General features: G+C 41.8%; 1 protein-coding gene across 14 annotated transcripts in view; it reads right to left on the bottom strand.

Annotated features, from left to right (window-relative positions):
* Positions 1-17,936, bottom strand: part of RAPGEF2 (Rap guanine nucleotide exchange factor 2) — a 275,244-nt gene extending 257,308 nt beyond the window's left edge. For 5 of the 14 annotated variants that reach the window (XM_070386457.1, XM_070386458.1, XM_070386461.1 and 2 more), the window contains exon 1: positions 17,048-17,933. In XM_070386457.1, coding sequence (XP_070242558.1) covers positions 17,048-17,116 — 69 coding nt within the window. In that variant the 5' untranslated portion in view covers positions 17,117-17,933. Of the gene's footprint in view, positions 1-17,047 lie in introns of all 14 variants that reach the window. The other 9 variants (XM_070386447.1, XM_070386448.1, XM_070386453.1 and 6 more) reach the window with 4 other exon arrangements.
* Between the last annotated feature and the right edge of the window lie 6,674 nt (positions 17,937-24,610).

Genomic DNA, 24,610 nt, shown 5'->3' with positions numbered 1-24,610 from the left:
ACAAAGACATGGCCAATAGGTAAATAAAAAGATGCTCAACATGAGCAATTATTAGAGAATTGTAGTCAAAACCACGATGAGATATCACCTCCCATGGGTCAAAATGGCTATTACCAAGAAGATAACAAGCAACAGGTCTTATTAATACCAGGTGTGTGGAGAAAAGGGAGCCCTTGTGCACCGTTGATGGGAATGTAGACTGCTATAGCCACTGCGGAGAACAATACAGAGATTAATGGAAAAATTAAGAACAGAACTGGCATATGTTACAGCTATTCGCTGGGTATTTATCCAGAGGATATGAAAACAGTAATTTGAAAAGACACATGTACCCCTATGTTCAGTTAGCATTATTTACAATACAATAGCCAAGATGTGGAAACACCCTCAATGTCTACCAAGGGGTGAACAGATAAAGTGTGTGTGTGTGCACACACTATATACACTATAGAATATTACTCAGAATATTACCAGACAATAAATGCTTTCCTGAGAGGCGCAAGTTAAAACAATAAAAATTTTCACAAAGAAAGACTCAATATCCAGCTCAAGTGACTAGAAAAAGCTTCATAGAGGAGGAAACATTTAAGTTAGTCCTTTTTAAACGCCCAGGACAGGTCTGAGGGAAGAACAGCAAGGAATGAAGGGACCCTGGGTAAAAAGGGTCCCTTTGCTTGTGGCACGCAGACAAAGACCTGAGGATGACAGCAGTGAGAATGAAAGGAAGAATCAGGAAGGAAAATAAATAGATGTTTTCCTTCCCAAACTCCATGGTTAGCTTTTTACTAAATCAGTTGGAACATAGGAGCAGTTTACCCAGAAGATAATGCAAGAGTATTGTTCTTTGTGGTTACAAGTATCATTCTTGAAAATTACCATCCACAGGAATGGCTTCTACTTGTCAAGAAATAAGGCCTTTGGAGTTCTCTCTCTGAAATACCACCCTAAATAAACAGGTCCACAGCAGTGTTTCTTTTCTTGTACTATTGATCTTACAATCAACTGAGAAGAGTAAAAATGAAGGAAAGTGTAAATTACAACCTAGCCTAAAAGCAGAGCAGGGAGGACCAGCATGGGTTCCCATAAACATATTTAACTTGCTCATTTTCACTATCAGCAAAGGGGAATATTTGCCTAATAAATTAAGAAAATTATGAGAAATCCTTATAACCTTCTGAAAGAGATGATCGAGATTGGCCACTTTTTTTTTTTTCTTGTCTAAACCTTGGACAAGAGAGAGTAAATGATATTTTACCAAAAAACAAAAAGTCACAACCTATTTCAAATATAAAGAAAACTGTAAGATATACAAAAGGGGAAGACAGAGGATGAGATGGTTGAATGTCATCACCCACTCAATGAACAAGTTTGCACAAACTGCAGGAGACAGTGAAGGACAGGGAAGCCTGGCGTGTTCTGCAACATGGGGTCGCAAAGAGTCAGGCACGACTGAGTGACTGAACAACAACAAATACAAAAGGCTAGACTTTAAGTTATGGGGGAGATCTTTCTTAATTCTAAAAAATCTCAAAAAATAAAATAAAAATAAAAATAAAAAATCTCATCCAGTTTGATGAGAAGTATGGTTTTCTTTTCACCAGACTTTCAAAGATTTCCAGGAGATGCTAGTTTCTTTCTTCTTTCCCCTGTGCTAGTCTGTATTTTCCTCCAACCAATTTGAAGGTAAATACTGTCTTCCTAAAAACTGGCTCAAAATGTGTAACATTTACTCCCTTCCTTAAAAAAAAAAAAAAAAATCACAAGCAAAAATGTTCAAAATTCCGTACAATATCCCTGAAGTTTTAAATTAAATAGTTTTTAATCCTTTCCAGAAGACTACATTAATTCTAGTCTTCTGGAAGACTTTTCCTAGACAACTGAGGAGGCAACTGACAGTATGAAAACTGATTATCCTCTAAGGATGAAGTAAGGAAGCAGCTTAAATACTAGGAATGTTTCTACTAGGAGAGAGGAGGTCTGAAACTGAATACATTGTAATAAGATTTCCATTAACATTTTCTACAAAGTTTCACTGAACACTGGCAAGACTGTTGCAATTTTAGAGACCTTAGTGTCTCTCTCCTAAACCATAATGAAAGCCCATCTTCTCAAGAAAGTAATTTCATTTCTAACCCCAGAAGCCTCATTGAAATAGCCTCTTTTCTTTACTCACATCAATATAACTAATTACCATACCCGTACAAGTTATCATCTGTTAATTAATTAAGTTATTTTTGTGATTGCCAAGAAGTAACAGCTACTGAGGACAATTCTGCAGCCACTGTGAAAAGGAAAGATCAACTCAAGCAAGTTCCTGTTTGGGTGCAAGACAGAGAAAGGTAAACAATATAATAAAAAGCAAAGAGTTTTATCTCTGAATCCAATTTAAAGGTTTAGATAGTATGCCTACAATCATTTTTCAAAAGCTAAAGGTAGTAGTACAATCATTCTTGATTGCAAACACAATGGAAATAAAAGCATCTTTGAGTACAACACAGAGTTATTAAGCAGAGCACCCAGCTGGTGCCAACAGGGGCTGGTATATCTGATGGGCTTATATAATTCAGTTTTGTTTCATTAATGAAAGCCTAATTCAGGAAGAGGATTTTTCTTAAAACTTCTCACCTAACTCTAGATTTCTTGAAAACCGAGAGAAAGACAACACAGTTTAAATAAAGTCAGGCTGAAAAACTGATGAATTAACCTATACAAAAATATGTCCTTCCTGGGAGCAAAACTGTAAGACTCAGGAAAAAAAAAAAACATATTGGGTAAACATCAGCAGATGAACAATAATAACACATATTACACCCAGTGCCTTTAAGACATTTTATGAACTGTTATGTTAATAATGTTACTATATAATAAAATTTCTTTTCTCCTTTCAGATTGTATTTGTAAAGAACACCAGGAGACACTTTATTAGAATGACTAAAAGTCCCAGTACTCTTTTGGCTACATCTCAAAAGAAGAAAATAATTGAAATTGACAAAATAGCTTTGTTTTCGCCGCATTTAAATAATAGTGCATCTAGTGTTCTTGCCTGGAGAATCCCAGGGACAGGGGAGCCTGGTGGGCTGCCGTCTATGGGCTCGCACAGAGTCAGACACGACTGAAGCGACTTAGCAGCAGCAGCAGCAGGCTGGGTTGAGATGCCTCTACTTCACTCCCCTTTGTATAAAGATGTGTGCATGCTCAATCACCATCAGACTCTTTGTGACCTCATGGACTGCAGCCTGCCAGGCTCCTCTGTCCATGGGATTTCCCAGGTAAGAATACTGGAGTGGTTGCCATGCCCTCCTCCAGGGGATCTTCCCGACTTAGGGATCAAACCCACGACTCCTGCATTGGCAGGCAGATTCTGTACCACTGAGCCACTTGGAAAGCCCCTTGTGTAAACATACCTCTTTGATTACAGACCTGCAATTATAAAAGACATATTAAATCCTTGAGCCCTGAAATCAGTTGGAAGTTCTCAGAAATGAGGAGTCTGTAAGGCAGAGGACAAATTTCTGTAGAGCCAGACAGTAAGTATTTTAGCCTCTGCAGGCCATACTCAGCCTCTGAAGCATGAAAGCAGCCACAGACAACAGGAAGAATGAGCCTGGCTGGGTCCCAATAAAACGTTATACACAAAACCAGGCTATGGGCTGAATTTGGCCCAAGGGCTAAGTTTACTCAGTCCTGATCTAGGAGATTAAGTTTTCAACAGTGTGCTGGCCCTGTCCCTGTGGCATGGGGAAATTCAACAACTACTCTTGGTGTTTATTTTCTCAGGAGTCCCAAACTAGATCAGAGAGTTGCAGCATTTTTTTTAGTGGTAAGTCTCCCTTTTCTAATAGAAGTTAAAGGTGGAGGCTAGGCCAGATTTCCAGGACTCTCCATAGGCCCCTGGAAGCCTCCACGTCTGTGGTACAATGATAGCTGATTCTAAGGTTCCACTCAGCGTCAAGAACCAACATTGACAAATCTGTTTTCCTCAAGGTCCCTTCAGGCATCATCAGGTAAGGGAAGCAGTCTATGGATTACATGCCTTACTCATGCTCCGGAATCACACTATCCCTCCCCATAAAGAAGAACATTATGGGAATTCCCTGGTGGTCGAGGGGTTAGGACTGTGTACTTTCACTGCTGAGGACCCAGGTCCGATCCCCAGTTGGGGAACTAAGATCCCACCAGTCAGGCAGTGTGACCAAAAAAAAAAAAAAATCATTACATGACAAATTAAAAATTACAAAGTACTGATAAAAAGTAGAAATCAATGAAGTTAAATTCTACTCTATACATGTATTTAATTAAGATGTCTTTTACTACAAATGTGTAAATATTTTACCCAGAATGAGTGTTAGTACAGTTTACTTTTTTCTAAAGTTTTATATATAATCACTAAGTAAAGATCTAAGCACAGGGTATTTAATCTATTTCTGAAACTGCCCCTTAAGAAGTTAATGTGTGTGTGCTCAGTCACTCTCTGCAACCTCATGCAAGTATAGCATGCCAGGATCTTCTGGCTATGGGATTTTCCAGGCAAGAATACTAGAGTAGGTTGTTATTTCTTCTACTCCCTATCTTTCAGACCCAGGAATTGAACCGGCACCTCCTGCATTGGCAGGTGGATTCTTTACCAATGCAACATCTGGAAAGCCCAAGGAGTTAATCTATACAAATAGTCATATCTAATAAAATGGATCAAAGCTGAGATCTCTACTTAGTAATGCTTTATCAGCAAATTGGTTCTAAATACTAATTTAAGTCTGTCATTACACTACTGTCCCTGACCATAGTCAAAAATCTCAAAGTAATTTTTAAAAAAAGGTACTGCAAAGTAGAACAAAGATGTCACAGGAGCTCAGAGGAAGAATTTATACACTCTGTTAAATTACAATCAAATATAGTGTAAATGACAGTTCAGTATATCAACACCAAAGTGATTAAACTTATGGGGAGGCAACTGCCTGATACTCAAGAAAAAAAACTCTGCTCCACAAAGTTACATGTTTCTATAAAGGAGGGCTTCTGTGTTACAGAAACTGAACTACTGCTCCTATTCAGCTTTTACCCAATTCACTATTAATGTAGAAGTATATAATTACATTTTCCGCTGTATCTCAAATTCTCAGGGGAAAAAAAAATCAAGTCATTAAACAGCATTTATTAGCTCCAGTTCTGTGCTATGGGGTGTGCCAAGACCTGAGTTTTAAAGACGCATGGCAAATTCCAGCCAAGCAATCTCTCCAGTGAGGCCAACAGACACCTTACACATTAATCCATTTTTTTTTTCACATTAATCCATTTTAAATGAAATCAAAGTCTTAACTTATACTCCAGATTCAGGCATATTTTAGACCTTAGCCCCCCTCCCAGAAACAAATAACTTACAAAAAAACACAGACTGTTTTAAAATAACAAATACCCCAGACTCTTTCAAGTAACATTTCTAGCTGTGAGCTTCTGATATCAAATGGTTTAACTGACCCCACTACACATAAGAGCAGTTTATCTACATAAATCTTGAATGCTATCATTAAAAGCCCATAACTATTCACATCTACTCTAAAGCAAGACATACTGCATACTTAAAGTTTTAATATCAAAGTCTGTCTTCTCAGACAGTAAAGAATCTGCCTGCAATACGGGAGACCCGGGTTCAATTGCTGGGTCAGGAGGATCCCCTGGAGAAGGGAATGGCAACCCACTCCAATATCTGGCCTGGAGAATTCCATGGACAGAGGAGTCTTGCTTGTTACAGTCCATGGGGTCACAAAGAGTCAGACACAAGTGAGCGACTAACACTTTCACATACTTTCACTAGTCTCATATAACATTCAATATGAAGTCACTTTTCTCAAAAACATAAGTTTATAAGTATGAATTCAACAAGTTACAGAAAACTATTTAAACTGCTATCTTTTATAAGTATTTTATATATGATTGCATATTTATAAAATGATGATGATTCAGCTTGTATGAGGAATGACAAATTGAAAACTTAAAAGTCCCAGAAAAATAACAAAGCACTGCTATACACAAAAATATCAGAACACAAAACTGAACACACAAGGAATGAAATAAAATTTTAAAAGAGTGCAACTGATGCGAAAAGAATGTAGAAAATATAATCCTATGTTTTATTTTAAATCACTACATAAATCAATAGTTTCCACTTAAAAACATACTTAAAAGTCACATTAGTATTTTATTTATATTTATATATAATGTTCACACACTGGTATTTTTACCTCTATTTTCAAATAAGAAACTGTGCTTCAGAAAATTAATAGTCATACATCTAATAACTGAACTAAAAAGTTAAATATATCTATGTGACTCCAAAACTGCAATTACAGTAATGTAGCTCTATATGTTACTGTAAGACCTCTGGAAGTAAGACTTTCAAAGAGGTCTCCTGAGAATCACTCTGTAAACTTTTTACAATCATCCATTTCCTACACAAAGTAAGTTGGACAAATACTATCAGCTCATAGCGCTCATTCATCTTAACCTCCTTCTTTCCTGCCTTTCTGCAATATACAGGCTTAAGTGCAAAATATATTTCCAGCCTCCTTTGCAACTAGGAGTAGCCATGTGACCCAGCTCTGGTCAATGACAAACACCTGGAGAGGACGTCCCTTCAAAATAACAAACTCTTACCAACAAAAGAGCTAAGAATTTCAACCTTCTCCCATCTCTCCTGCTTGGGATGCAGCCATCATCCTGGGACTCTGAAACCTAAAATCACTTGCTAAGTAGCATGAGCTAGTTTCCTTGATGAAATCTTAGAGCTTCTCCATCAGGCCTGAACTGCCTAACTTGAGATTTCTTATTTTGTGAGAAAGATAAGCCCATCACTAGGCCTCTGTGTGTGTGGTTTCTGATAACCTGCAGACTAATGCAATGCCAACACAATCTAAGCCATGAATCAATTCTACCAATTAGATTTATGTTATGATCACTTCAGTGAGTTAACTGTAAGATACATGAATGATGAAAAATTATCTAAGGGAAAAATAAACACCAACAACTGAAAAATAATAATATGGGAGGGGAGTTTGAGGGAGAATGGATACATGTGTATGAATGACTGAGTCTCTTCGCTGTCCACCTGCAAGTATCACAACATTGCTAATAGGCTATACTCCAATATACAATAAAACGTTTTAAAATACAACAAATATTAAGCACTCAAGTCAGAGACTGTTAAAAAAAAAAACTAAAAATACATGAACATACTTAATCTATACAATTATACAAGGCTGGTAATATGAGTTGCTCAGTCGGGTCTGACTCTTTGCGAACCCATGGACTATCGACCAGAAGGCTCCTCTGCCCATGGAATTATCCAGGCAAGAATACTGGAATGGGTTACCATTTTCTACTCTAGGGGATCTTCTCAACCTAAGGATCAAACCCACATCTCTTCTGTCTCCTGCTTTGGCAGGCTACTTACCACTAGCACCACCCGGGAAGCCCCATACTCATCGGTGGCAAAATTTTAACAATCCTTGACAAAAACAGAATATGGTGAAACAGAGCTCAATTTATTCTGAGATTATAACCTTTCTGTCTTTATGATATTAGAATGTCCTTTCTTTTATGAAATGAGAATAGTGGAGAGAGAGTTTAAATTCACTTTAACAAGCTTATTTCTCAAAATAAATAGATGACAAATCAATATCAGAAGCCCAGAGTTTTATGATTTTTAAAAAGCCCTTGAAATCCAAAAGCCTGAGACCCCATGAAGTGAAGTTACCTCCACAGGACCACAAAGCTGTCTGTGGTCTGGATACCAAAGTTCAGGATCATAGCCATCAGGTTAGATGAAGGGAATATACTCAATAAACTCAAAATAACTATACTGTGAATGCACTTAAAGACACAAATGTGCAACTACAAAGGAAAGCAGCCATCCCACCAAATGTCAAGTGGGAACAAGGACTTTTAAAGTGAAATGATTTTACCATGCTGACCCCCACAGAGCTTCCTCTAACTGATGTAGATTTAAACCATACCAGAGAAAATGGAATCAAGATAGGAATTCTCACCCATTCCAACTTAAGTCTCAAATGACTTTAGGTTTGGAGATTCACATCTGGGATTGAAGAACTTGTGGGTCTCGGCATACACTTCTGCCTCGGAGAGAAGTCTGTGGTTTCCCAACTGAAGGAGCAGGGCAGTGCTTGATAACGCCAGCCCTAAAGCTCGCCCCTCAGTTTATTCCAGTCCCACAAAAGTAAGGGAATCTGACACCAATGAAGACTAGAAAAAACTGAAATGCAAAGTCTTCTTCACCTCTATTCTTGGCATTTCAATCTTTTTTTTAACTCGTGAGTTTTTAAAACTCAGCTCTAGTTGTTTGGAAATGTATAAATTTGATCAAGCACTTTTTTAATACCGTAACTAATTTAACTTAGCTGAACATTTCTAACAATTTTACCAAAAATTTTCTAATTTTGAGTGTGGAGCTTGCAAGACTGCATAATGTCACTTACAGAAGAAATCAGAAACTTTACTGCCTTGAAGACTTCAAATACTTAACTTACATACAGAACAACTGGACAAATGTTAAATAGGGCTAGTTAACATCTATATATTTTCACTATTTTTTACTTTATTAATGTAAGATTTTAGTTACTTCACAGGCTGGCCAGCTCTTCTTTTTCAGTTGTGCCCTCAAATGCAGTTACTGAAAACATCAAACAAAAAAATCCTATTGAAATATAGAAAACAAATGGCTTTATCTTTATAATTGAAAATAGTAAATATCTCCCAGCTTATAATTTATTTGTAGTTATCTCAAATGTTAGCACCTATATTTTTTAATCTAATCTTCCAGCACTAGTTTCAGTTACAGAAAAAAAATACATAGTATAAAAAAACAACATGTATTCTCCAATATTTACCACAAGAAAGAAAGGTAGGTGGCTGGCAGAGGAGGGGAGGTTGTAAAAGAAATACAAAGGCATTATATTATAATGTCTTTGTGTTTCAATTTTCCATTTATATATATACATAAAATATATATATATATATATGGAAAAAGATTTGTATTTCTGTCTTGAACTGATTTTAATGAAACGCTGCACACGCAGCTCAGAGGTCTCATCAGCTCCAGCTGTAATAGGGCCTCTGACCTGCCTCTTCAACAGTCACTGCCACCCTCCCCCTCCCTTCCACCTCCTCACTCCTACCAAAAGTAACAATTTAGAGACTTTAAGTTTACAGGAGAGGAAAGAGAGGGGGATGCTACAAACTTGATTTCACCTCAACTGACTTCCTTAAACTACTACCACAGCGTCTTTTCTACTTGCCTCATGCGCATGGAACATTTTATCTCCTGCACATTTTTTTCATATACCAAATATTCTAATTCACTTACATTTGGGATCATGAAACTGTCACAACTGGTAAAATACACTGCATTTTTATGGGAATATCTACAAAATTTAGGGAAAAAGGTGAATAAATTTTAGCTCTTCTTGTCCATTTATTGCAAGCTTGGATATGTGTGTGTGTAATTTCCTCTAATATATTGATTCAGCCATGTCACTAATGGCCTAATGTACGCAAAATATTTAGCTAAAAGGTACTGAGCTCTTCATTAAGATTAACTCAGGAAAAAAGATTATTTTTTTTAAATATCTTAATTTGGTGGCCTCTTGTCAGAGTCACAACAACCCCAAAAGCTGGTTGTTGGTTTTTTTTCACTTTTAATTTTGACATAGCTTTACACTAAAACAAGTTATTTTTTTATAAAAGGTAGTTCAGAGATCCTATACACTCTTCATCCAGCCTGCCACAGTAAAACTATCGATTCAAATGTCACCGGCTGTCCCAGTGTTCACTTTCTGGTCCGAGACCTCACCCAGAATCCCACAGTTCATTTGGTTATAATGCTTCCTTGGTCTCCTTCAATCTGTGGCTCTTCAACAGCACTTCATCCTTGAACACACTTCTGGGTACTGCCCATCTCGTGTGTGTAGTTGCTAAGTCGTGTCCGACTCTTTGTGACCCCATGGACTGTATAGCCTGCCAGGCTTCCCTGTCCAACGGATTCTCCAGGCAAGAATACTAGAGTGGGTTGCCCTTTCCTCCTCCAGGTTGTCTTGTAGAGCATCCTAAAATTTGAATTTGCCTAGTGTTTTATGACACTCAAATTGAAGGGCTTTTTAGTAAGAACACCGCTTCAGATGTGCCCTCCTTGGTGCATCATGTCGACACACCTTGTGATATAACTTTGATCACCTAGTCAATTTGGTATCTGCTAATTTTCTTCACTTTAAAAGTACTGATTTCCCCTTTGTAATTAATTAATTGATCTTGTGGGGAAGACACTTTGAGACTAAGCAAATATTCTGATATCCGATGTATACATATTTGTCATCACACTCTCACCCACTAGTTCTGGCATCTGATTCTTGTTTGCAACTATTATTACTGTAAGGTTTGCCTACCAGTGATTTTCCACTTCTAGCACACCTTCTACTTTTTGGGAATCCTACTGTAACAAAGAGCTGTCTCTTCTCCCCTATTTATTTATTTAATAATTTACTTATGTTGGCATGAGTTCATGGATATTTTTTCCCCTAGAGGTATAATTCCATATTTGGTTGTTCAAATTGTCCCCCTGGAACTCCTTTGTATAAATACATCCATCAGACTTCCTTCTGAATTGTAAAACACCACTTCGGTTGAGGAAAACCAGGTAATTTCTTTTCATGACATATTCTAGATGGTAAGACTACCTTTACACTTACATTATATACACAGAAAAAAATGTTTTTATGGAAAAAAAACTATATATATTGAAATATCCCAAATGTGTTGTACTCTCACAACTCTTGCTCATCCAAGATCTAATGATCTTCGGTCTTTATTTTATACCTATGTTTATTAACAATTTCTCACTGTTACTGTTTTAAATCCACCTTACCTTGTGCTGCCCCCATCCCCAAATACTTTTGGTATCTCAAGAACACAGCCCAAACCACTCAGAGATAATAGTAACTAAACTCATTTTGGCCAAAAGGTAACATGTCTTAATTATGCTAACTGAAAAATAGCCAATCCAAAAAGTCAATCTGTGTATGATTCCACTTACATGACAGTCTTGAAATGACAAAATTATAGCAATGGAGAAGAGATTAGTCCTTGCCAGAGGTAGGGCTGGCGTGATCGTGCCTATAAAAAGGCAACAAAAGGAATTCTTGTGGTAATGGAATCTGCACCTAGGCTTTATCATTGTCAGTATCCTTGTTGTGATATTCCACTACAGTTTTGTAAGATATTTGTAATGGGGAAAACATTACAAACGTTTTTGTAATGAGATCTCTGCATTATTTCTTATAACTGCATGTGAATCTACAATTATCTCAAACTAAAAACAAAAATTATTTTTTAAAAAGAATGAGTTTCAACTCTAGCATGAATACTCAGGAGAGATCAGAATCACCATCGTGCATCCCTTCAGTTCCACTGATTGCTAGCTAGCTTCTAAGAAAGTTACGATCAGCCCTCCCCAGAATAAACCACCAACGGCTAATTCTTCTTCAGGGTCTCTTTTCTGATTAGCTTTTACATGAACACACACCACAAGCTAGAGAACAGAAAGCTGCCAAGGGCCAGAAAGTACTGGTTGGTCAACTGAACTTCCAGCAGTTAACAGGATCAAATAAGTTCTGATTGCAGTTTATCTAGCTCTTATTAAATATTTGAGAAATTCTAAACCTCTAGAAAACTGTTACCAGGAGAGGGAACAGCTCATATAATACCAATATCATGGAACTATCACCGGGGTCCGCACTTCCACATCTCTTTACACAAGTCTAGACCAAAGTTCTTTGAGGGAATTATAATTCCTTTTCATTACCTATAAAGCTTACAAAACAAAGCTAAAAACAAACAACAACCAATTTTTTCAGAAGAGTCAAGAAGGCAGTCTTTCTGTTTTTCAAAAAGGTTACTCTATCTTTATTTCAAATAATTCATTTACGTCGGAAGCAAATGCTGCTATTACTTTATGTAATACGACATTATATGACTTAAATTTCAAAATCAAAGGCAGACCTTACTGTGTTTAACTCCCCCCCGCCCCCAAATCTACCTGGATGAAGTTTTCTCAGGCCAACAGAAAATTAAGAGGAAAAAAAAAAGAACAGACTTATGGTTTCAAACAGGAGGGAACTGGGGTAATGGATTGGGCATTTGGTGTTAGCAGATGCAAACCATTATATATAGAATGGATAAACGAGGTCCTGCAGAGTACAAAACTTTATTCAATATCCTGTGATAAATCATAATGGAAAAGAATGTTTTAAAGATCTTCTAGGGACGTCCCTGGTGGTCCAGTGGTTAAGAATCCTCCTGCCAAGGACATGGGTTCCATCCCTGGTCCAGGGAGATCCCACATGCCAAGGAGCAACTAAACCTGTGCGCCACAACGACTAAACCTGAGTGCTGCAACCACTGAAGACCACGCACCCATAGAGCGCGTGCTCCACAAAAGCAGCAGCCACAGTGAGAAGCCCAAGCACCGCAACCAGAGAAAGCCTATGCAACAAAGACCCAGTGCGGCCCCAAAAAATGGTTATATATATACTGAACTGAATCACTTTGTTGTACAGCAGAAATGACCACTGTAAGGCAACTATTCTTCAATTATTTAAAAAAAAAAAAAAAAAAAAAAAACCTTGGTGAGTTTTCATACGTAAAATTATAGTGTTAAGAGGTTATAGCTGGGTTTTTTTTATTTTACATCCTTTCTTGAGAGGAAGAAAACTGCACCAAGTTGGCAACCAGGAAGTCCTCTACATTTTTTTTTTTATTTGGGGGAGGGGGTGGGGTTGAGTGTCTGTGAAAATCCCAGGGTCTGGGAAGGACTATATTAAACCAGCCTCCACACAGCACTGCAGTTAGATTCATTTTGAATCTCAGCCAAGATATGCAAAGCTAATTATGGAACTGTTAATTACTAAATGTTTAAAAGGTTATTTGAAGGCAACTAAGTTTCCACCAATAATGCATAAGAATGTTAATAATTTTTACCACAAACTTAAGTCCTCACTTGTTTAGAGCCACATGCTAATACAGTCTGAAATTAGCTTTTCAGTAATAAATGTGCATTTTTTTAACCTCCAAATTCAAATATCATTGCTATGAGAGCTAAATGCTTGTACCCAAACAGGTATTACTTTGTGAGACATGCTTTTCAAAATTGCACCCAGATCATTCAGTTGTGTTTTATGAACAAAAACTACTTAAGACAAATTATTTATTACTAGAGCCCCAAAACGAGCCAAAATATAATCAAAGTATAAGTTGTCAGATGAAAATATAAGACTGCTAATAAACAATGATAAAAAGAAATGGAAATTTTTATGTGTCAATTTTTATGTGAAAATAGACAATTCTTCCACTAGATTTGAAAGTTAAACATCCACCAGAGAAACTCTTTTTGTGCAGATTCGCACAGTTTAAAGTTCCCTGTGCTAAAGGCACTTTTTCAACCCTCTTATTAACACTCAAGAGGTATTCTACCAAGTGACTTTTGCAAAGAATAGTCTTGCACTGTTATGAGCTCTCTGATGACAAATTCATGAATTTGCAACTAAATCAAAAGGTGTATAGCTACACACTCCCCCCCCAAAATCAGTGAAGAACAAAGTAATATTATTAACTAGGAAGAGGCGAGGCAGGAGCTGTTTTTTAAAATACTTTTTAAAATACAAACCATTTTAACACAAATGGTTTAACATAAATTAAAACACAAATATTTTAAAAAGTAACTTTTACAACTAGCTAAAAACACATATTAAATCTTTAAAGCAGAAAAAACAACTCTGCAATAGATGTTTCACCTGAAAGAGTAAAAACAGGCATTTAAACACCCTACCTAAGCAATCTGAAAGGGTCTGAACTCAGTAAGTTAATAAAATGGTTTGGAAAACTCATTTTATTGTTTAAAGCCTTGGGGGCGAAGCTATTTGTAATTTATTTACATCTTTTACTTCACTAAATTGCTTAGGTGACCAAGCTTCCCACTTAAGTGATTAAAGACATAAACCCAAATAGTTTAATAAAGCAATTACTTAAGAGTCCTTTTTTTCAACAAGAGGTGCACTGAAAAATATCAATAGAACGTGCAGTGTTCCTTATTTTCAAGGTTTGTTAGTGAGAATACAGTGCCCCATTGACTACAACTTAGCCATTTTCCAGACACACAATACTGGATACATACTGGATTAAAGATAGTTTTTTTTCCTCCTCCCAGAATATCAGGAGAAATAGTGACAGCCCCTTAAATCTGAATGTGCAACATCTGGCTAAAAATTCAGGTGACAATTTTGCTTGCTTCTCCTTACCATCCCCCCTCTAGTGAAGTGCCTAAATAAATGGGGAAAATGGATTCCATTTCCCAGGTGGCTATGAAAAGCTTCCTAATTTCATAGTAATTTTCAAAGTCCCTGTGTCTGGCATTGAGGTTCTCCCTGCCCCCAAAACCTCTTTAACTTCTTAGCTAACTTTTTAGGTTGTACAAGTGACAGCATGATTACTTCTAGGCAACTGACCGACCTGGTACAAAAGTATGTCTTCTCGGGTTTTAGGAGACTGGGTTGGTGGGATTAAAAAAAAAAATGTAATGTAACAAAACATATATATATATATATATATATATATGTTTTTTCCTCTATCTTTTTCTTAAAGCGCCTTTCTTTTGCTTGTCGTAAGAATCATACAAACTCTTCATAAATCTATCCTGAGAAACAGAAGGAAGCACAACATCAAAACTTTCCTGATCCATGTGTGCCTGTTCATAGGTTTAATAACTTTGCTTTTATATTACAAAATACTAACTCTCAAGTAGTCATGAGAAGAGTGCAGGAAAACTTCCAGTCCTCACATTCACAAAGCACTCAACAGAAAAGGCACCTGATACCAAAGTTGTTTTGTTTTTTTTTTACTTCTGAGTAAATTTCAAACTTTTAGAAGAAAAGTAATTCTTTTTAACAAGCCAGGTAAAGATGGGAAGCAGTCACCTTACCAACTACTTTCTCTTTAAAATGATAAACATGGAGGTTTGCATTGAGCATTAAAATTAATAGGGTGGACACTCACGAAAGTTCAAAATGTTTGGTAAGTTTCTTGAGGGTGACTTGTTCTGTGAAGGTGTGTGTGGAGGGGCAGGGGGAGGGAGATAAATATGCTGCTTTCAGGCTGTCAGTGAAGTTTGCACATTGTTGGTGTCGGTAGCAACTGGCCCACTTCTGACTCAGGCCAAGTTCTATGTTGGTCGGTGTTCACTCTGTTCTCCACAGCTGGCACGGAAAGAGGAAAGTTTAACAGTTCATTTCTTTGGCACAATCCACGCACTGTCACAGTGGACATTCTGTCTCTTTCAGCCTTGTTTGGTGACCGACTACCCCCCCCCCACCACCTGATAGTAGGTATTGAGTCACTGCTATTCTAATCAACCAACCAAACACACCACTTCCCTCTCTCTAATTTCCACCCAAGGCCTCTGACATCATTTTCTGACCACCTTACTGAGTTCTAATACTCTCAGCATGTGTGATTTCACTTGGCACCTCAAACACTGAAAGGCATTGAAACACCTCACTGAAATTAGCTTTTCCATCACACTGTGGCTGAGAACCTACAGTTTCAGATGCAGAAAACTGAGTGATTGCCAACCACAAAACAAACAGTAGGTGGAAAAGGCACAGGAGAGGCAGTGCAACAGGACCTGAGCAGCACAGTCCTTGTTTTTGGTAAAGTAATCCTTCAGAACGGGAACTTTCCGGTGACAGTGTGAACTGAATTTTCCTTGTAAAATTTACCACCCATCTTCCACATGTTTGGTAAATATGCGCACTCTAGCTACACTCCCCAGATGTGACGGCTGCCTCAGAAAAAAAATGAAAAACGGTACCAGGTGCCGTTCCTGGGCCTTGCCCAAAGGCAGCCGGTGGAAGAGTCTATTTTATCCTCTTCTCCCCGCATTAAATAACAACCGTCAACGGCAGAGGAGAGCATTTGGATGTGAACAGATGGCATCCAACACCTAACAAGCGAAGCCACTCTTTCAAGCACTAGATCCTAAATATCTGATGGTCCCAAGGATCAGGAGGGCTTATTTGTCTTAAGAAGGTTGGCAGCAGGATCCCCTGGAGTCACCATCCCAACGCATGCGTCATTATCCAGTCAGCAACTACAAGCAAAAAAAAAAAATCAAACCACCACATTTTATAAATTTCCCCCTTTCTAGTCCAACTAGAGACGACCAGATCCAACACCATCAGCAATTCCTCCACTTAAAGCCAGAAAAAAATAAGCCTGAACGTAAATGAAATGTATAAAGGTTAACCAACTTACCTAATTTTGACAAGGTTGTGCAACACCAGAAGAATCCGCAGGGTGCCCTTCCCGGGGGCGGGGGGCGGGGGGGGGAGGGGGATTAGTATTTGAACATGCCTGATCTGCAGTTCTGTCTGCAATTGAAACTACAAGCAGTAACCTAGCTATCCAACTTTCTTCCTCCCTTCCTTGGAAAGCGGCATCCTTTTCCCCCCCCAAAAAAGCAAAACAGTAAATATACAAACATCTCAAACGTTTCACTTTAGAAGGCCACCGCGGATTTGTCTTTCGCAGAGCCCTTTAAGTTTCCTCAACACCTCTGCAAACACCCAAGAACTCTGAAGGCAGAAGGGGCCATAGGCTCGCGGAGGAAGGGAGCACTGCGGCCGGTGGGACAAGAGGGACTGCCGAGGAGAGGTCACCCCCGCTGACTCGCAGGCCCAGCGCGCGGCTGGGAAGACGGGACGGTCGGGAAAGACCTCTCTGTCCCGCCGGACAATCGCGGGGGCAGGACAGCACCGAGAGGGCAGCGAAAAGAAGACCCAAGAGAGGGGAAAATAATGCCAGGAGGACCCGGTGAAGGCTTGGAGATGGGAAGCCACTGGAAGTTGGGGACCTGATGGGAGGCGCGGGTGCGCGGGGCAAACGGCGTCGGGAGGGGTGGAGGCTGGGACGGCGCAGCCGACGCGGGTCTCACCTGGGGGGTCCTTTCGGCCGGGTTCTTCATCACCGCCTGGCGGAAGCTGTTATCCACGTAGGACGCCATCTCCCCCCGCGGCCCGGGCCGGGGCCGCTCCGCGCCCTCGGCCGCCTCCTCCCGGCCCAGCGCCGCCGCCGCTGCCGCCGCCTCCGCCCTGCGCGCTCCGCCCGCCCGCCTCGGGCCAACCAGCCAAACCGCGGCGGCGGCGACCGGGCGGCGGGGCCCCGGGCGCGCAGCGGGGCGGGGGGCGTGAGGCCCGAGGGTCCCCGAGGCGCCCGGCAGCCGGGAGCTCCTGCTTCCTCCGCCTCCTCCGCTTCCTCTGCGCCGCGCGGTCTGGAAGGCTCCCTCCGGGCCCTGGATCGACACGCCTCCCCGGCTCCTCTCGGGGACGGCGGCGGCTCCTCCCGGCCCTCTTGGGCCTGAGTTATTTTTAGGGAGTTCGAGCCGCGGTGAGGGGGGAGGCTGGGGCGCGCGGGCCTCCTGCTCCTCCGGGCGCAGGGCCTCCCCCTCCTCTGGGGGTCTCCGGAAAGCACTCCGGCACCGCGGCCGCCGTCTGAGGACTGGCTCAAGTCTGGGCGCTCCGGAGCTGAATCGCCTCGGTCTCCGTCTCCGCCGCGCCGGAGCTCTGTCTACTGAGCTCCGCCGAGCCCCCCGACTGCTGCTGCATCCCCTCGGGCCGCCTCGCCGCCGCCGCCGCCCCGGCAGCCGCCGTGCGCTCCGCCGCCGCCGCCTCCCCCCATCAGCGCGCGCGGAGCGGCCAGAGCGCCCCCGGCTGCGCCCTCGGCCGCCTGACTCTCGGCAACTTTGTTCCCGGTCTGAGGGCGCGGAGGGAAGGGGCCGTTGGCAGCCGGGTCCGGACTCCCGGCGGCGGGCGTCGCGCACAGCCCCCCGGAGAGTGTTTGGGAAGCAGCGACTCCCCTCCTCTTCCCCGCCTCTTCCTCCTCCTGCGCCTCCGCGCCGCCCCGCCGTTCCTTAGGGAGGAAGCGGCCTCCGGGGCCGGTCGCTTTGTGCTGCAACCATGGTGAAGAGTGAGTGACGGGTCTGCGGCCAGTGGGCTCGCGCCGCGTCGGCGGGGGCCGGGCGTCCTGCGCCCGGGCCCGCCCCCGGGCCCCCAGCCGGTAGGCCCGCCGGCCGCGCCCTCGCTGGTGAGCGGCACCTTCGGCGGCCCAGGTGAGCCGGGCGGCCCGGCGGCCCGGGATGGCAGCGCCCTGGCGGGGCTGGCGGGGTCCCCGTTCCACCTGGCCTCGGGGAGGCGACGAGTCTTAGCGCCAGGGCGGAAGGCGCAGACTCCCCTCTCCCCTCTCCCCACTCCCATTCCTTCCCCGGCTTACGCCGCGCCCCCTACCCACATCCCACTCAGAATCCCGGGGGATCTGCAGCGTCCCCTCGCCTCTCCATACTCCCCCTGCCGCCAGGTCTCGGCCGCCGGGGCTGAAAGTTGACCTGGAACAGAAGTCCGGCCACAGCTTGGGCCGCCCTGGACAGTCGTTTTGAACCCAGGGGTTGGGCTCCGAGTCGCTGCAGAGGCAATCAGTCCTCTAGGGGGTTATTAGGTGTATTTGTGACTTGCTTCACGGAAAGCGTTCCCTCCTGCCTCAGTGTTCAGCAGGCGCCTGACAAGTGACCGCGAAACTAAGGAGGTGGAAACGTGCAGGTTCAATACTGGACTAAACACCGCCTCTAGACTGGCAAACACTCCAGATTTAAAGGTGATCAGCCTTTTGCGCGAGACTCAGACAGCAAATCCTGTGACATAAGCAGAAACCCTTGCAGGTGTGCTTGGCATGAGGCAGAGTAAACCTCCAGACCCCGGACCCAAGTCGGACTTACTTGGTTCAGAAACACTAGGACAGAGCCCTTTAAGATGTCACTGTGCCTGCTGTGTTCCGCCCCCACCTCCCCCACCCCCACCCCCACCCCCGGGGCCAGGTCGAGAAGTGTAAGGTCAGCCAACCAGCGGCCACAGCTCTGGAGTTCTGGTCCTAGGGTTTTATTTTTACCTGCCTCCCTTTCGCTCACCCTCAATAAGTTCATGTTTTGCTGTCTGTATGGAGGCCATATTCAGAGGATTGTTATTTGCACGACCTACTACGCTGGACTTTCTTCCAATTTTCAACCATACTGTTTCAACATCTAGTTTATTTTAAACAGTTGGAATAGGTTATGAACAAACATTTTAGGTTCCTGAAATCATCTGCGTGGCATTAAACAGATTGTGCGGCTTCCAAGAGAAGAAACCGTCCTGGCCCAACCTTCTGAAACTGAATCTGAGTTACAAATTGTATCTCTAGACCTTTGTATTTCTAGATATTACCCTTGCCCCAACTGCTTCCCCATATTTCTCTCAAACTCCTCACTTGGGGGCCAGCATCAGATTCTTTATGACATAGACCACCACCTTGAATAAGTGTCATTACCACTCTGTGAAAAGAGAGAAGAAGAAAAATCAAGTCCAATGAAGTGAGAAAACTTACCTGACATCTCCATCTGGTGCCCAGTAGATGTCTCAGAATTAACATGTGCAAACCAGGCTCCAGATCTTTGGCCCCAAACATGCCCCACCCACAGCCTTCCCCATTCCAGCCAACAGTCATCTACACCAGTCACCCAGTGCCCAGGTGAAAATCCTTGGCATCTTTCTTGACTCTTTCTCTTACACCCTACAAATTTCAATAAACCTGTCAGCTCAACCTTCAGAGTACTGTATCTGGAATCTAACCTCTACCCACTGTCTTGACTGCCATGACCTTGGTCCACGCCAGCATCATCTTTGGCCTAAACTTTGCACTTTGCAATAACCACCTACTTGGCCTCCCTCTTTTTGCCCCTTGCCTCCAATGTGTATAGTGAATCTGTTCATTCCTGTTCAACTTACTCTTCTACCAGGCTCCTCTGCCCCTGGAATTCACCAGGCAGGAATACTGGAGTGGGTAGCCATTCCCTTCTCCAGGGGATCTTCTCGACCCAGGGATTGAACCCAGAACTCCTGCATTGCAGGCACATTCCTTATGTTCTGACCCACCAGGGAAGCCCTATTCTTCTGCTAGAAAAGAAAGAAAAGTTCATTAGTTATCCATCACATTTACAGTAAAAGCCAAGGTCCTTATTTATTATGGCCTAAATTACCTACAGAGTGGTCCTCCCTCACTTGTCTCTCTGACTCATCCCCTACAACTCAACCCCCTACTCATTTTCCAGCTACATTGGCCTCCATACCACTTTTAGAACTCGCAGTCTCATGGCCTCTCCCTTTGCAGTTCCTCTCCCACCTGCATTGGTGACCGGCTTCCATAGGCCACCAAAAAACAAAACAAAGCCTGGAATGATGTTCCCTCCGCTTCTCCTTTGTATCTTTATTCGAATGTGACTTTCCCTCTATCTCCACATGCCCCTCTTTCTCTCCCTTGCTTTCCTTACCACCGTCTGACATGCTACATATTTTAATTACTTGATTTATTTCTTGTTTGTTTCCCTCCATAATGATGTGAGCTTCTGAAGATCAGTGATATTTGTTCCTTTTGTTCACCCAACATGAGGTAAATAATGAATAACTATAGTATCACCTTGTATGTGTAGGAGACTGTTACATACATTATCTCACTTGTGCCCCTGATGGAGGAGGAGAGGCTAAGAGAGAAGCAACCTCTCTGAGCCTGTTTGCTGCTCTTTAAAAATGGGATAAAAATTGCATGCCCTCAAGATTTTCAAGGATCTAATAGAATCCATTCAAAGTGCCTTGCAGAGTGCTTGAACCATGCTGTGTGCTCAGCACAGTAGTTAATAATATTTTAAAGATCATTCTTATCCTCCCAACCTTTTGAGGTTAGTGGAACAGTTACTACCATCCTGTTTACAGATGAGGAAACTTAAGACTAAAATAGGCTAAGTGACTTGCCCCAGTTCTAGGCCTGCCTTGAAGTTTGGAGGGGTCAGGGGCAAGCTAGTATAGACCTCATCATAAATTCTTAAAGCTAAAAATTAAATGGAACACAATGTCACAGACTTCTGGCTTGATACTCACACCTCATTTTCCTCCCACCTCGGCTCCATTATCTTCTACCCAAAGATTCATGCACTCAAAAACATCCCAGCCTGTACATCCAAACAACATCATACCCCTCACAAAAGCTTCCCGTTGGTGATTTTTCCAGCTGTGGTCCAGAGTTGGATGCTGCTGCTGCTGCTGCTAAGTCACTTCAGTCATGTCCGACTCTGTGGGACCCCATAGACGGCAGCCCACCAGACTCTTCTGTCCTTGGGATTCTCCAGGCAAGAACACTGGAGTGGGTCACCATTTCCTTCTCCAATGCATGAAAGCAGAAAATGAAAGTGAAGTTATACAGCCGTGTCCAGCTCTTAGCAACCCCATGGACTGCAGCCGTCCAGGCTCCTCCGTCCATGGGATTTTTCCAGGCAAGAGTGCTGGAGTGGGGTGCCATTGCCTTCTCCCAGAGTTGGATGATCAGGCCTGAAAGTGGCACAGCAGTAAGTTCCAGGCCCCAGGGTGTTCCAAGAGCATGGAATTCCTTGTCCCACAGAGAGGGTAAAGCTAGAGCAGAGCCCCAAAGCCCAGGCAGTGGGCAGGAACCCACTCACCCAGACTGCACACCCAGAAAATTGTGAGTTACAGTTGCAAACCCAGTTTTGTTTTGTTTTTTTTTTCTGAGTGCTCTATTGTAATACAGAATCACCCCAATGACCTCAAGTGAGGCTTAATAGTGTCTCTTATCCACCAACAAAATTACTAACTCACTGTCAACCTCTAAGCTATCATTTAATTTCAATTAAAGTTAATTCCCCACTATTTAGGATCTACTTATCTAAGTATGTCAATAATGCTTATCGCCCTTCAGCATCTAGGACACCTAACACTTAGCATGAACTGCTTTTTTATTAACATTTGAGCTCCAACAGTATGCAGTGTATACCATAAGTGACAAAATCAGACACAAACTTGCCAGTTTGCCAGTTAGTCTAAACCAAACTGTCAGTCACCATAATCCAAGTAAGCCATCTATTAGGCTGCCTCATAAAGGCATGTTAAAGGCATGTTTAAGGCATGTTCTGTCATATTATCTAGGAAGTCATTAAGGGATAAATAGAACATTGAGTTTTAACTCTAGAAATACATTTCAAGTTCCGGTCTTAATACCATTCTACCTATAACTTCAAAAAGCCTCAGTGATTACAACAGTAAATTCTAATACATCTCTAAATACATTATGTAAGTTAGGTGTTTAAAGTGAGTAAAATAACTTTCTAAAATTCATATTGGTCCAGGTATGACACAAGAATAGAATTGATACATCTCTATCAATCTATCTATAGAGAGTCATTTTGTTCCAAAATAGCACATTAAACGTTTACTATTCAATCAGTCAATAAGTATTCATTGTGTGTGATGTGCCAGGATCCACTGTTGTCTGTGCTTAGAGTCCTCGTGGTGGGTAAGACAAACATGGTCTGTTCCCTGACCTTTGGGGGCTGGCTCCATGCGTTAGACATCTGCCTAATTTCTTCCCCTTACCTAGGAGAATGACCAGGATGCTAGGATCCAGGAAGCTTCCCTGTTCCAAGACAAGAGATCCCTCTGGTTACCATTGTGTCTAGTGATTACAACCCTCTGGAAGCAAGGCTGAGAGCTGAAGGAGGTTGAATTCTATTAAAAAGCTTCCTCACATACATCCCCCTTCTCCTAAACAATTTTTATTTACAATGTTTTGCAGTTACTTGAATCTCAAAAGAGTGGAAGGCTGTAGTTTAGACACTGGATTGCTGTCAATGAGCATACTCCACTAGGTAATATTGTATCTACCTGCAAATAGCATTCCAGAGAGTCCCAGGTGGAGAATACAATTACAAGCCCAGGGAGAAACAGTGAGTACATAGCAGAGAGCTCAGGGAACAAGTCAGATGAAGTGTATCAAAAGCACAATTAGACTCAGACTCTTAGGTTTGATTTTTTAGGAATCCTAGTAAATTCAGAGTTAAGGATGCTGTCTTATGACTAAGAAAGAGGCTAATGTAGTGTCATGTTAACGTGTGGATATTTTAGAACTGATTCTAAAAGAGAGAAACCATTTTCCCAAATGTATTTATAATGACCTTGGTTCTGCTCTGACCACAAATTTTTTTTTATAAAAATATAAATCAGAGAACAATCTGGTTAACAAATAAAACTGTTCTATCATGATTGCATCCCCCACACTGAAAAAACCACTTTCTTCCGCTGATGTGTTTGCATTTGAACTATTGGGCTGGTGGGAAAGTACAGACTTCTGTATTTCCTGATTATGAGAAAGCTGGTGCTGACATTTCTAAAAGGAAATGCGTTGTTAAACTTCTGATCCACTGTCAATTCCTTCTATTGTTGCCTAGGGTTTGGCATTTATTTTTATGAATTGCCCTGTGAAATTGTAGTCCGAAAATCAGTCTGCCAATTTTAAGGAGACCTCTAAAAGCATTTAGGTAAAGTATGCAGATTCACAGTTGCTTTAAAGCCTGAAAATCGGTAAACTTAAGGACTTCGTTTTAAAACCTAACAATGTAAATGCCTTCACACAGTCAAGGAGTGTTTAATGCATAGATTTTAAAAGCCCATGTTGGTTATCATGAAGGCTTAAATTAATAATGCAAAGAGGAAAAAAAACAAAACCCTTCCATTTCAAACATGCAAAATGAATCCCACAAGATAATTCTGTCATAATGGAACATTGTATATTATTGAATCTGGGTTTCTCTGGTTATGTTAAGGTGGTTACATACACTAAAATTACATCCACCAGAACACTGGTATGCAGTGCAGAATTTGTAAATGTGTTCCAACAAAGAAAAGCAGCTACAATTATCCCCAACCCTGATCTCTAAGTAGTAGAGACCTTGCTTGCAAAGGGGCAAGCAAGCGAGTTATAATACACCTGTCTGCTTTAGGAGCGTCCAAACCAGTGAAGGTCATGTGAAAAAAGAGAAATTCAATATTCTTGACCAGCTGTGATTTTTTTTTAATGCCAATACTAATAATAATCATTCTGAAGTCATGATTATTTTGTATTTGTTAAACCCAAGACTAGTGCTAGGCACCATATGTACATAAACAAAGGAAAGAATCTGTGCATTGAGCTTACACATCTAAATTAGGCAAAGGAAGTGAAGGGCAAACAAGGGCATGGGAAACATGCACTTAGGGCTGGTCTGGAAAAGGAGGCTATTCCATTGCACTGTATTTTAGTTTAACTATCAGTGTTGCAGGATGGGGGACCCCTTCAAGGGCCTGGGAGTGGGCTGTGGTCTAACACTTGGAAATAAACTGTCCAGGGAGACACCTTAGAGTTAGTCGTTCAGTTGTGCCCGACTCTTTGCAACCCCATGGACTGTAGCCCACCAGGCTCCTTGGTCCATGGGATTCTCCAGGCAAGAATACTGGAGTGGGTTGCCATTTTTTTTCCAGGGGATCTTCCCAACCCAGGGATCAAACCCTGGGTCTCCCTCACTGCAGGCAGATCCTTTACCACCTGAGCCGAGACACACTGGCTGACAAAGCAAGAGACTTTATTGGGAAGG

This window comes from Bos mutus, chromosome 17 (genome assembly GCF_027580195.1).
Source record: "Bos mutus isolate GX-2022 chromosome 17, NWIPB_WYAK_1.1, whole genome shotgun sequence".
Taxonomy (NCBI): domain Eukaryota; kingdom Metazoa; phylum Chordata; class Mammalia; order Artiodactyla; family Bovidae; genus Bos; species Bos mutus.
The sequence above is the reverse complement of the archived record's forward strand: the minus strand, read 5'-3'. Positions and strand labels throughout refer to the sequence as shown.